This window comes from Lathamus discolor, chromosome Z, assembly GCF_037157495.1.
Source record: "Lathamus discolor isolate bLatDis1 chromosome Z, bLatDis1.hap1, whole genome shotgun sequence".
Taxonomy (NCBI): domain Eukaryota; kingdom Metazoa; phylum Chordata; class Aves; order Psittaciformes; family Psittacidae; genus Lathamus; species Lathamus discolor.
This window is the reverse complement of record NC_088909.1, coordinates 75,035,197-75,049,630: the sequence shown is the minus strand read 5'-3', so window position 1 is coordinate 75,049,630 and position 14,434 is coordinate 75,035,197. Positions and strand designations below refer to the sequence as shown.

The 14,434-nt window shown below is 40.1% G+C and overlaps 1 protein-coding gene across 1 annotated transcript in view; it reads right to left on the bottom strand.

The window, feature by feature from the left end:
* Positions 1–14,434, bottom strand: part of MLLT3 (MLLT3 super elongation complex subunit) — a 124,053-nt gene that overhangs the window by 45,131 nt on the left and 64,488 nt on the right. The window contains exons 3-4 of the mRNA XM_065664018.1: positions 13,805–13,887; positions 9,802–9,945 (exon numbers count right to left, since the gene is read on the bottom strand). Of these exons, the coding sequence (XP_065520090.1) occupies positions 9,802–9,945; positions 13,805–13,887 (227 nt within the window). The remainder of the gene's footprint in view (positions 1–9,801; positions 9,946–13,804; positions 13,888–14,434) is intronic.

Here is a 14,434-nt window from a genome sequence, read left to right as displayed (position 1 = left end):
TCAAAATTTTGTGGTGATTAGGAAAGGCTTCTGATGGCTAGGGAAAGGTAAACATCACATTCATCTTCAAGAAAGAAGATGCAGGGAACAGGAGACCCATCAGTCTCACTTCAGTCCCTCGGAAGTACAGAGAAAATCTTCCTGGAAGCTACTTCCAGCCACTGGAGGGACAAGAATGCCACTGAGAGCAGTCAGCACAGGTTTACCAAGAACAATCCTGCCCAATTTACAGCCAGATCCATGAGATATGTACCAGACACATTATGAGATGGGTGGAGAACTGTCTGGACTACTGGACTCCAATTATTACTTTCAGCTGTGTGAGGTCCAGCTAGAGGACAGTGACTACCACCGTTCCTCCAGGACAGATCACCACTTAGTCTAAAACTGTTTAATGTCTTGATTAACAATTCAGTGGGATTGAGTGAACTCTCAGCAAATTCACAGATGACACACAGGTAACTTCTTTTCAGAGATACCCTGTGCTGTCCAGCACAATCTCCACCATACAAACATGACTGTTGAGTTAGAGGATGTTCCAGGAAAAGAAAAAAGGTTAGATCAGCTGTTCCATAAGGAATACTCAGTCAGCAGGTGAGGTGAATTCCCAACCAAGAAGGCTAGCCTGCAGTCTAGTAAAAATGGAGACGAACTTCAGTGTGGGCAGCTACTTAATACAAAACACTCAAGTTGAACAAGAGAAAGTTACCTTTCTTCTACTTTCTTCTGGTTTATACTGTAACTGGGAGGTTTCCTACACCACCACTTAAAAGCTACTCCATAAAAGTTTTAACTCAACATAGGTAAGAGATTATAACATCCAAGTTAAGTTTTAACAAGATCCCACTCTAATAATGCATATAATTTTATAAAAACAATGCAAGACTAAATCATATTGGAGCACACAAATACTGTATGAATACCATGCTGTTTATTATCTACTATGGTAAACAACTCCTACCACAGAGCAAAAGCACGAACGTACCTAAGCTATTTTTACTTTCATTGCTATTATGGACAGCTGTATAACACATCTCCTTTCCTCCTTCCCCACACCCCCCCCCCACCCCAGTACTTTTCTTGACAGAGGACGATTTTTCTTTTTTTGTCACACGTGCTAATAAGGCATCATGCATACAAAAAGTCAAAATGATCTGCTGGTGGTGGTATCTTGCCTCTAGTTCACCAAACATCCACTTTATTAGCTAGCAGCTACTGAGCTTGTATTTAAAACCTTTACCTACCAGACGCATTAAATAAGAGACAGCTTCCTAAGCAAGGGCAAAGGAAAACTTATTTCCCCCTCCCATACACTGGGTGGAGGAAATCCATTCGTCTTCACATTACTGGGTAGGAGTCAAACTGTTTGATCGACCTGAACAACCAGCCTCCATAGTACCTGAATTGCAGACACTTGCTAAGGTCATTCCATCTCCTAATCAAGACTATGAGTAGGGACTGGGATTAGTGTGCTATGGAATGAAAAAGTTCCATGTATGTAATTTATGTAGTTCCATACACTGCTGAGCAAAGGAAGGGATAAGTGAACAACTGTGAATTACCAATTATCTTAATGTAATTGGGAACCCTTTTCTACTATCTCTTTTCAAGTAATTTGGGAATTATGAAATTACAATAAATGTACATAAACCTACTAACAACTGATTCAGAAGTCTTCTTACAAAAAACTGTCCTGTCAAAGATAACATTTATCTACCCACACATGTTTGGCAGCTTAGAGCACCCAGGTACCCAACAAGAACCACAGACTTTCAAAACACAAAGCTTTGCTCCTAAGACCCCAGTAGAGAAAGAATGAGGAACAGCCTCAGCAAGTTCCATGGCGTTCTCTTACTGCAAATTTCTAAATTGACATCATGCTGTCCCTGATGCATGGGAGTTACAGATCTGCCACCCCACATATATACTTTCATAGTCAGACACTGCACAAACTGTGACAGTGCTCCAGATTAACATGATCTTGTTATTAAGGCACAAAGATTCTGAGGGTAATGAATCACTACCAAAAAGCTATAGTCTGTCTCCTACTTTATCAATTTCCTGAATGAAAGCAGGCCATCAACAAAGCTGGAACAATCCTGCTTCAAATAGAACCATACCAAGTTAACTGTTGTAGTTTTTGTTTACTGAGCTAGGAATCCAAGAACAACTTCACACAACAGAACAGGCTGGTACGGTTCCCCACAATATGCTGCAGAAAAATTTCAAATAGCACTTTCAGTAAAACATATGAAATATCTGTTAGAATTCTGGGAAAAGCAAACAATTTCGACAATGTTTCTGCAGCACTGCAGATGAAATATATTCCTCATGCAGGGACTTCCCTGTGTGGTCCTGGGCTGCCACACCCCACACAGAATCACTGAATGATTAGGGTTGGAAAGGACCTTAAGATAACCTAGCTTCCAACCCCACTGCCATGGGCAGGGACACCTCACACTAAACCATCCAACACAAGGCTCAGTCCAGCCTGGCCTTGAACACTGCTGGGACGGAGCATTCACAACTTCCTTGGACAACCCATTCCAGTGCCTCACCACCCTAACAGGAAAGAATTTCCTCCTTATATCCAATCTAAACTTCCCCTGTTTAAGTTTTAACCCATTACCTCTTGTCCTGTCACTACAGTCCCTAATGAAGAGTCCCTCCCCAGCATCCCTGTAGGCCCCCTTCAGGTACTGGAAGGCTGCTATGAGGTCACCACGCAGCCTTCTCTTCTCCAGGCTGAACAGCCCCAACTTCCTCAGCCTATCTTCATAGGGGAGGTGCTCCAGTCCCCTGATCGTCCTCGTGGCCCTTCTCTGGACTTATTCCAACAGTTCCATGTCCTTTTTATGCTGAGGACACCAGAACTGTACGCAATATTCCAAGTGAGGTCTCATGAGAGCAGAGTAGAAGGGCAGGATCACCTCCTTCGACCTGCTGGTCACGCTCCTTTTGATACACCCCAGGATACGGTTGGCTTTCTGGGCTGCAAGCGCATACTGAAGCTGGCTCACGTGCATTTTCTCATCAACCAACACACCCAAGTCCTTCTCCATAGGGCTGCTCTGAACCTCTTCTCTGCCCAGTCTGTAGCTGTGCCTGGGATTGCTCCGACACAGGTGTAGGACCTTGAACTTGTCATGGTTGAACTTCATAAGGTTGGCATCAGCCCACCTCACAAAGCGTGTCAAGGTCCCTCTGGATGGCATCCCTTCCCTCCAGCGTATCAACCGAAACACATAACTTGGTGTCATGGACAAACTTGCTGAAGGCGCACTCAATCCCACTGTCCATGTCGCCAACAAAGATGTTATACAAGACCGGTACCCACACCGATCCCTGAGGGACACCACTCGTTACCGGTCTCCAGCCGGATATTGAGCCATTGACCACAACTCTTTGCATGCAGCCATCCAGCCAGTTCTTTATCCACTGAGTGGTCCATCCATCAAACTGATGTCTCTGCAATTCAGAGACAAGGATGTTGTGTGGGACAGAGTCGAACGCTTTGCACAAGTCCAGGTAGATGACATCAACTGCTCTACCCCTGTCCATCAGCTCTGTAGCCCCATCATAGAAGGCCACCAAATTGGTCAGGCAGGATTTCCCCTTAGTGAAGCCATGCTGGCTGTCACCAAGCACCTTGTTGTTTTTCATGTGCCTTAGCATGCCTTCCAGGAGAATGTGCTCCAAGATTTTGCCAGGCACAGAGGTGAGACTGACTGGTCTGTAATTCCCCGGATCTTCCGTTTTTCATTTCTTGAAAATGGGGGTTTTGTTTCCCTTTTTCCAGTAGGGAACTTCACCTGACTGCCATGATTTTTCAAATATGATGGCCAGTGGCTTAGCAACTTCATTCGCCAGCTCCTTCAGGACCTGCGGATGGATTTCATCAGGTCCCATGGACTTGCATACGTTCAGGTTCTTAAAATGGTCTCGAAGCAGATCATCTCCTACAGTGGGCCCAAGGTCTGCATTCTCACAGTCTCTGCGTCTGCCTTCGAAGACTTGGGTGGTGCAGTCAGAGCCTTTGCCAGTGAAGGCTGAGGCAAAGAAGTCATTCAGAACCTCAGCCTTCTCCAAATCCAGGGTAGCCAGTTCTCCCGACAGCCTCCAGAGAGGGCCCACGTTGTCCCTAGTCTGTTTTTCATTCGCAATGTAACTATAGAATCCCTTCCTGTTATCTTTGACATCCCTGGCCAAGTTTAATTCTAACTGGGCCTTAGCCTTCCTAACCTGGTCCCTAGCTTCCCGGACAACATCCCTGTATTCTTCCCAGGCCGCCTGTCCCTGCTTCCACTTTTTATAAGCCTCTTTTTTCATTTGAATTTTCCTCAGCAGCTCCATATCCATCCAAGGAGGTCTCCTGGCCCTTCTGCTGCACTTCCTTCTAGTTGGGATGCAGCACTCCTGAGCTTGTAGCAGGTGATCCTTAAATACCAACCAACAGCCTTGGGCCCCCCTGTCCTCTAGGGCTATATCCCATGGCACCTTACTAGGCAGGTTCCTGAAGACGCCAAAGTCTGCTCTTTTGAAGTCCAGGGCAGAGAGCATGCTGCACGCTCTGTCCCACATCATTTTACAGTGAAGAATGAGCTCATTCATCACTGAAAGCACTAAGAGTAACAAAAAATCCACTTGTCCTGAACAACCATTATTTGCACTTATACAAAAAAAAAAAAAAAAAAACCAAAAAAAAAAAAAAAAACCAAAACAAACCATCCCTCCCCCCAAAAAAAAACAACAAAAAAAAAATAAATCCCCAAAACAAAACAAAAAACATATAAGGAAATAGTAATCATTTTGGAATTCTTTTAAGTTATTTTCTTGAAAGTAAAGTAACATACAGTTTAAGAAAATTCAATTACTTCATTGTGAAAAGCACAAGATTAAAGATAATCCCTTCCCTAGAGCGGCATTATATCCAAGGCGGGTTCTGGGTAGAAGCCAACTATTCCAATTGACACAGAGGAATTGTAAGGAAAGAGGTAGGATAGAGAAATAAAGAAGGAAAATCCCTATGATTTCATCTTTGTTACATGATCAGAGACATAAGTTTTAGAACAGGCATTATGCAGGCATTTCAAGTAACTGAAAAGACATTTCTCAACTGTTAAACAGCAAAAACAAATAAATATTAAAAAAAACCCACAACCTACACAACAAAACAAACAACAACAAACCACCACCCAACCCTCAAACAACAGAATGCAATGGATTTTGGCAAAGCCTGTATTTTTACCTTGGTATATTTTTATAATAATTGCACCCCTCTCAGAATGATTCTCTGTCTGACTCATTAGCAGATCAACTGTCTTCAAGGAGCTGCTATACTACACAAGCTGCTTGTATTTCCCAGCTAATTCCACAGAAAGCAGAAAAGAGACACCTCTTGATAAAAAGAATCATTACTACTTTAAAAGTGAACTTATTCCTTGCATTCTTTAAATCTGAAAACTCCAGCTTATCACAAATAGCCATGTGCACTTGTAATGATGTTATGAATGTTATTATTTTTGTCCACTGACATACCTGCTCTCTTAAGGGGCACCTATAAGTCTTTTCGTCTTTTAAAGAAAATTCACTTGTTAAATGCTGCCTGTGTACTCCTGGATTAAACAAAGAATTCTGTGTCTCCTTCCAAAAAGGTGGGACTGCTACACAGTACAAGCATTTTTCTTTATATATTTGCAGCTACGGCCTGAAATTATTTTCACTATTCTTTTTTTTTTCTGCAAGAATAAAGTTATTCATAATATCGTATTTAAACAAGTAGTGCCTGAGCAAGTCTGTGTTTTAAGAAGCAAAATTCAATTTAACTGTTAGGTTGCTGTTATCAGCATCTTCAAAATTAATTTGCTTCTACTTTCCCAATAAGCTGATTAGGTGTAATTTTCAGGGGTTTTAATTCTAATTTTTTTCTTGAAATTGAAATACATGCAAGCCAAAAAAGCAATAAAGCCAGCACCAATGATTTACATATGGTTTTACTGGGATTCAACATTCAAAATCTATTTCAAAGTCGAAGATTATTTTTAATGACTAGAATTTCCCAGTGTCATCTCTCTTCCCTTATCTATACACAGGAAACATAGTGCCGCCTCTTTTTACTCAGGCTCTTTCACTTTTAGAGGCTAAAAGTAACCAGGGTAGGTAACTGACAAATCTAGGAAGGAATGACCACGTAAGAATCCATGATTACTGGTGTTTACTTGATCAAAACTTCAATCCTACCCATGCACAATTTCATGCTGTGCCTGGAGGATGAGCTCTGCAGGAGACTACATCTACATATCCCTGTCACTACAAGTTAGCTTGACAATGTGCCTGGTAAAAAATGGAATAATCAAAAGTCATCGTTTGTATACAGACTATCGTTGGAGATTTCAAGCCATAGATTGGATTATGGTATACACTGCTAATTCACATGAGTCATATCTTATTATTCAAGAGTCATATGTTAGCTTCACATCATTAGTACTATGCTGCGTAAACAGTGCAAAAATTCCCAGTAGCATGATTTCCACAACAAACTTTTCTAAAAGAAATTTCATTTAGAATATATATGCAAAGAGACTGAACATAAACAATCACACTGAACAGTTTGATGGAATTTGCCCAGCATATTCTTGAAAATATTTTATTTCCTCTGTAAACATTTACTTTTACATTTATGAGAACAAGGTCAACTGAAAGTAGGTAAATGGTAGAGGTGGGACTTGAGAGTAACTAAAGCCCTTCAAGGAGTAAAGGGAACTTCAGTGTAGAAAATTTCTTTCTGAAAGTGGAGAATGCTGACAACGAACTTTGCAAATTGGGTAGGGCCTTTGTAAGTTAGAACTGAAGGTTCCTATTTACTTTCATGACCACAGAAATACAGTCTCTGAAGCCAAACCAAATTATTCTTCTTGTATGGGCTTAAAAAGTAATTCTCAGATTGGAAGACAAATGAGCAAGCTGGTGAGCTTCTATTAATGATAGTGACTGCACATTTATGCTTCAATTCTGGTGATACCAAATAAAATGCTAAGACAAAAATAGTCCACAGAGTTAATCAGATCGGCACCACCCTAAGTATCCTGTTTGCCTTAATTAAAGTGATCACAACAGCACTGCAAATCTGTGCCACAGCTGTGTTCTCACTTGCTTAATTACTCAGAATGCCCAGATGTTACTCTTATTCTCTCCCAGTGAACTGCAGGATAACCAGCCTGACCTTTGGCCACATGAAGGATGGGAAAGGTAACTATGAGAAAGCACTGGCAGACTACTAGTACTTAATTTTAAAACAACAAAAAAAAGGTTCTTAGCCTGAAAGACAAAAGAACATTGCCTGTACCAAGTATCCCTGACTAGTCTGCCTTTGGGATGCCACATGTGTGAGGGAAAAGAGGAGTTGTGAGCACCCAAGTGATAATTTAAGGAATCTACAGCAAGAGACAAACACATAGACAAGTCTATAGTGAATATGGCAGCATGCAGGTGTCAGGTGAGCCCGCACTCTTCCCTTCAGAAGGACATACAACTTGTTATACACAAGTTTATGCAAATGAGAAATAAAGAATCATGTTTAGTAATTTACATTAGTGGAACAACACATCCCAGGATTTCTGCTCGCAGAGAAACTAATCAGACATCTGGGTTTCGAGGTGTACAGAATCAAGTGATTTACACCATTACTTAAAAGCATGTAAGCAAAAGTCCACCTTAGAGTGCTTTTTCTCAAAGGTGCCGCTCAGCTTTTTATATTAATAAGCTAACTCACTCATTTTGAAGGACATGAACTTCATTTTGCCTGCCATGTTGCCTGTCAAGGAAATTCAGTTGTTACTTTCACTTTTTCTCGAGTATTGTTTTGACTTCTAAGTAAATGCAAAACCCATCACATACTGTAAATGCCTTTCTCAGCCTGAAGCATTAAAGTTCCAAGTGAGTTAATGTTCGTGAATTCATTCAGTTGTCTATTCTACTTACACTTGAAAACGAGAGCCAGCTTTCGATGGCTTCTACAACAGTCAAAGAAAAGCCTGTGTACACCGTTTCATGAAAGTGTAACAGGCCTTCAATCCTGGGAGACATAAGCCCTTCACACAGGCTTTTAGTAACAAGACAGACAGAATGCTATTACATCATCTCTGCCAAGCTGATCAGACAAATTCCTATGTCAAAAAGCCTATACAGGGAAGAACAAAACACCGATAGTTTCAAAAAAAGGAACCTATTTCTTGAAAGGGAATTGGAAAACTTGAGAAATAAAAAGAAGGAAAAAAAAAAACCCCAAACAAGCAGTTTATAGTCTCCAGAAGACAAAAGCCACTGACACAAAGCATTTTAAAAATGACCACACTTGTATATTCAGGGAAAGAATTCGATCAACCCCCGCCCCCCAATTTCATTGTTTTTAATTAGGCAACATTTCTGCTTTTGTGAGCTCAAGAAACCTATAATTAGAAGGCACAGAAAACAAACAATTAAAAAGCAATACGAAGGATGCTTTATCTTTTTACCTTTTTAACCACACACACCCCCCGCCCAAAGTCCCTGCTGGGATCACTTAGATTTATTACAGCTGTGGGTAAAGCTTGTCATTGACAACTGACCTGATACAACTAGCATTAAGGCAGTGGCTCGTGAAGTTTTCCTGAGTACAATCTTGATGATTTATTCGCAAACACACTAAAAACCTAATACATTGTCCAGACATCAATACCTTCCTGTACCTAATAAATACAAACAGAAAACACAGCTTCTATTTCAGTACAGCTATAGTTGTCTTCTCCAGGAGGGTAACAAGGTATGTCAGACTACACCTGCTACTTACTTTTGCTTTACTTTCAAAGATCCTCTTCAGCAGACTGAATATTTTCACATTAACTCTCTCTTACCTCCAGCCCAGAACCTACTGTTGTCTAATTGTGCCAAATAGGGATGCCAGTCAGGCTCTTCAGAGTGGTATGCTGCAGGACGGCAAGACACAGCAGCACAAACTGACATGAGAGGCTGAGGCCAAAGAGAAGCCTCTGCCCCACAAAGACAGGACAGCAGTGGAGGCAGAGCCCAGGCCAGGGAAGGCTTCTCATAGCTTGGCAAGGAGGGGTCAAGTTCTGAGCAGACCTCATGGCTGAGCCCCTCGTAGTCCCTACCAGCACGAATTATACTGTCATTGTGTGAAACACAGTAGAATAGGTTCCACTAACAAAGTGTAAACCTAAGTGTTTTGCTGTCTCCTCCCTCCAAATGGTCAAACTTCCTTTGGGCTTTTTCACATCAATTAATTTTACAAACATGTAAAGAAGTCTTGGTAAATTTTCTGGTTCAGACTGTGTAACATGTAAGTTTAAATAACTTTATTTAAACTTACAGTTTCTACCTTGATCTACATTCTAACTACTGTGTGTATTATGCTTAATATAAAACCGTTCCTTTTTGAATCAGAGGTGTTTTATTTTCTTATTGCTTCCTCCCATCAGAGTAGCTCTGTTGTATTTATCTCTGTAAAGTCAAGCAAGCAATGTTTTATGTATAAGGTCTAAGTTCTGCTTTTGCAGAAGGAAACACAAATAGCTTGGTTGTGAAGACATAGCTATCTAATCATGTATTTAAGGTAGAAACACGCTCATCTGCTCACCCATTTCACTTTAAAGACAACAAGCATTGAGCTCTTATACAAAGTTAATCACAGAAGCACTTCACTTTGTTTCACTGTCAGGACAATCTTTTTTATACTAATCATGCACCAGCAGTAAGCAGTAACATCTTTATTGTGATGGCTTTTGACATGGGTGCAGGACTCACCCCTCCTGCCTTTAGCAGCTTTCTTCTGAATTCCTCTGTCGGGTTGTTGAATGTGAGCTTTTCACAGCGGAGGTGATTTACAGGTGGGTGGCCTTCAAGGTGCAGGAATAAGTCATAGTCAAATCGAACTTTCTTAGGTTCTTCCTGAGGGTTGAAAATAACCAGATAGAAACATCTATCACCAAACCTAACTTAAGTTGCAAACAAGGGCTACGTAAAGACTGTCAATTAAAATGAAAATTACGTCATTTTTAACCATTCTCTGTGTTCTCAGACACATGATGGAATTTACCAAGTGTCAGCTGAGCTACAGTAATTCACAGAAACTCGTATCGGCCCATGGTAACACACGGTAAAATGAATGAACTTCAGTGAACTTCAAGTTGTCCTGACACGGCTTAATTGAAAGTGTTGTCATGTTTGGTACAGGCTACAGACATACACATAGGCAAGTATCATGATTCAGCTGACACAAGGTAACTGTCACATTTCTGATCCCCAGATAGTACTGAAGACACTGCAGTAGGTTTTGAATGCAAATTCGTCCACCAAAGCCAAACACTGTTGTTTTCTTCACGAGCTGTAGGAAAGGATAAGAATGAAACTGTTGCTGCACTATATTAGATCTCCTACAGGGGTCTCATTAATTAATTAAACTTCATTGCCTTGACTGAGTGTGGCCAGCTGGATTTCAAGTGTTCCACTATAGCTTCCAAGTGATTAAAATTCTCTGCCACTGCAGTGAAAAAAATGAAACTGAATGTTCCCTGTACCAATATGGAGAGAGAAAGAACAGGAAAGGCAAATTTATCTTTGAAAACATCATTAATGCTCTACTGCCCTGAGAATGTCCTAGCTGAAAAAGGACACTAGTGGCATTGAACAGACTTCAGTTTATAATACCGGAGAAAAAGATACTAAGTACATTTCATGTTATGCATTTACACAGTTCCTTCTAGAAGCTGAATATAAATTAAGTGTTCTTTTAAGACAATATTAAGTAGCCCTTCCTCCAAAAGTCCTGATGTGCAGCAGAAGCCACTAAACCAATGTTGGTCTTAAGGCAGAACATAGTAAAAGGTCAAATTTAGAAAAAGATTTAGTAAAAAGGAAACTATAAGGGAAGAGGAGGAAAAGATAGGGCAAACTCTTTAACACAAACACCGCATGTAATCAAAATGGGTGCTCTGTTCAGTGACAGATGCTTTAAAAATTCACATTAAAAAATGTTTAGCTTCGATTCAGGATGCCAAGGATGTGAAGAAGTGAACGTGTAGAAATCTCAGTTATTCTAAAAGTAAAATCAGAGGTTTCAAACACAGACAAGGGACATCCGTCTCATCCCATCTCTAGACTTACAGCAGAAACAACAGAAGACAACCTGAAATAAAAAGCCTGCAGTATTCTTCTGTTCCTGAAGACAGAAGAGAGTAGTTCCCTTAGATGAACTTTTTCTTTAAGGACCATTTTCAAAAGCAACCATGGATGAAGATATTTCTTACTGTTTGAAAGATTAACACAGGATTTCTTGGAGAAAAAAAATTGGAAGATTTACACCCCAATCTGCTCACAAAACGTGTGATGTTGCTACAGGCAAACGGTTGGTACCAGCAGCTTTGCCATAAAAGCAAAGTTGTAAGAGTTTACAAATGTGAGTCTTCAAAGAATTCTGTGGAAAGTCAGATGAACATAACCAGTGATTTTAAAGAAGACTTTCACTACACAAACAACTCCCAGTACCACCACCATTATTTCAAAATGGTGTGACAACAAAGGCGGAATATACTACAGTTTATGCACCTTATCCTAAATGGACTATATTTTCCAGAGCCTTTTGACTAAAAGCATTTCTCAAGGACTTTGTCTCAATGGCTAACAACTATAGTCTGCTGCTGATGAATTTGGGAGGGGGTGTGTGTTTATCATTTCTCTAATTCTTTAAAGCTTGGATATTTTATGCCAGGATGAAATGCCAATTAGATTTTCTACCAATTTCTGCCTAGTCCTGGGAACAGCTATCCTGTAATTCTCCATGGTCCAGGTGGCTTCCTGTACCCTTGCCTTCTCTATTCACTAGGGTACTTTCTGAATCAGAAATTGAAAAGTTATCTACCTTGAATAAGTGATGATGGTCTGTCTCCTCTTCCTCCTTCTGTCTATCTCCTCTTTTTCTGTACTGGAAAACCTGTGAAGTGGCTTAAGGGAGGAAGAGTAGCTGAGCCAGCAGAAAGCAGCAGTTTGCCTCAGGAATTCCAGCTCAATTTTTGTGCCACTTTTCCCTTGTATTGTACCAAACCCAGGGAAGTGCATGCTGCTGCAGCTGTGTGAAGAGCTAGCTGACTCACAGTCCAACTGCTGCTTGTCGTATTCCATGACACCAAAATAGGGGTGAGGGATGTTTGCAAACTTTCTAATTCCACATGCTGCTTGAGGGTGAGGTGAGTTGTAATCACTGCTGCCCTCTTGATCTCAGTCTAAGCCACAACTCCTGCTGGTCGCCACAGTCAGCAAAGGCAGCCATAAGTCTGAGTGAAAAACAAAAGAAGAAACATCGGGCAGGAAGCCTTCTGTAGAGATGCTTCAACGACTGACTTACTATCTTCTGACTTTGTCTGCCGAGTTTTGGGATGAACTCTTAACAGAGGACTTAAAGAGAACGTGCTGCTTTTCATTAGGTTTCCTGAATGAAGCAAAACTGCTTCCCTAATGGAGACAGACCTAAAAAGCACACCAAAAAAGCCAGTCAACTCACTGAAGCAGTTCTGTTTCCTTTTCCAACTGCCAACGGGGTAGACTAAGCCCTGCTCTTCACAGATTGATACAGGGAACATTTCAGGATTACCTGTTTGAAACCTACAACTTAGAAAGTGCCTGAGCAGAAGTATTCACACCGTGCACCTTGACAGAGTTTTCTGTGAAAGACAAAGAAGACTGGAATATCTACTTGAAGGTACACACAGCTAACGAAGTTATGAATTTAATATGAATTTTAAGTGACCAGGGTTCTAGCAAATGTGTATTTCTATTTTCCTTCAGTTTTAGGTTTTCACCAAGCATTCAACACATTAAAGATGCAACAATGACTATTAAAATAACTGGATTAAACTACACCTTGGCAATATAAAATAAACACACAGGTTCTCTTAGAAGCACATGGGAAGTCTAACAGCAGCTCCACCAAGGCACATGACAAACCTAAAATACTGCAGTTAACATACTGTACATTAAACCTTGCAAGCTTTCTGCTATTTAATTCCACCCAAATTAGATTCTTTTCATCTGAAAAAGTTAGTAGTAATACAGACCCTGTTACGTACATTAAAGGAAATCTCTGTATGTGCTCTCAAAGAGACCCACAGTAAGTGCAGCATTCACTTAAGACTCAATTTGAGTTACGACAATAACATAAGAATAATAATGTAGAATGGCACTGGGGGTTTGTTAAACCGTGCCCCTGGTAATGTTGAGTAGAGTCAATGTTCCCATGAAGTCTAAAATAACGGACTTTCAGACTGAAGATGCAGGATTAAAAAAAAAAAAAAAAAAAAAAGGAAAAAAAGACTGTTTTGAAAGATAAAATCCTGAACAAACTAAAAAGACCAGCCATACTAAAACAGAACACTGAGTTCATTATAAAATTGACATAATCAAGACCAGTATCCTTTCTTAAGGTTTAAGTGGTGGTTCACGAACTTCCTTCAGAATTATTTAAAGTCTGTCCACTTCTGAGTAGGGCTAGTAACTCTGAATAATTACATTCAACATCTCTATTTTATCAGGTAATCCTAATTTCATAGCTATCTGCTAAATACAGCTACATATTTCTAAAAGTTACAGTGACTTTGAATTGAGGAACAGCACTGATGAAGATAACTAAACCTAATTTTTAACTGAGTTTATGAATTAAACTGTAAATCTTTAAAAACCCCTAACTTCCACATTATTTTTCTTTTAAATGCAAAGTATATATTTTATATATATAAAGTATATAACAATTTTATACCTTGTTTTTGAAGTAAACCTCAATTGGTAAAATGAAACCAGCATACCCAGATTCTTCAACTTTGTAGGGTGGATCTTTGCACACTGAAACAAAGAGAAAAAACTGTATTTAACACACACACACACACAAATGTTTTAAATGCACAAACAAAACATATGAGTAAATAATCTGCAACAATAGTTCAGCACCATTACAAAACTGCACACACACACAGTACGACATATGTGTGCACAACGCAACATGAATTTTACAAGCAAATTGTTCCTGCCTATATACAACCTATAGTTTAGCCATAGTAATTTCCCCCACCACTCCTCACTTTCTCAATCCTTTCAGACTGCTAAAGCAGAACACCAGGGACTTCAACACAAGGTGGACCCACTGAGTACCCACAACAGCTACATACACACTGCAGCCAAGGCTTGTTTTAGGAATGGGAAGTACATAGGATTCCACCCTGTGAAAGTTGAACACGTGGAGGGCAGAACTACCATTCATGTATTCATGACCTAATACTAATAAAATCCTAATACTATGTAATGTAATTTTAAATAAATTAATTGAATTAGAACTAATGCAAATAAAATTGAAATCTCTACTACTGCGGAAAGGGTGATGATACAACATTCC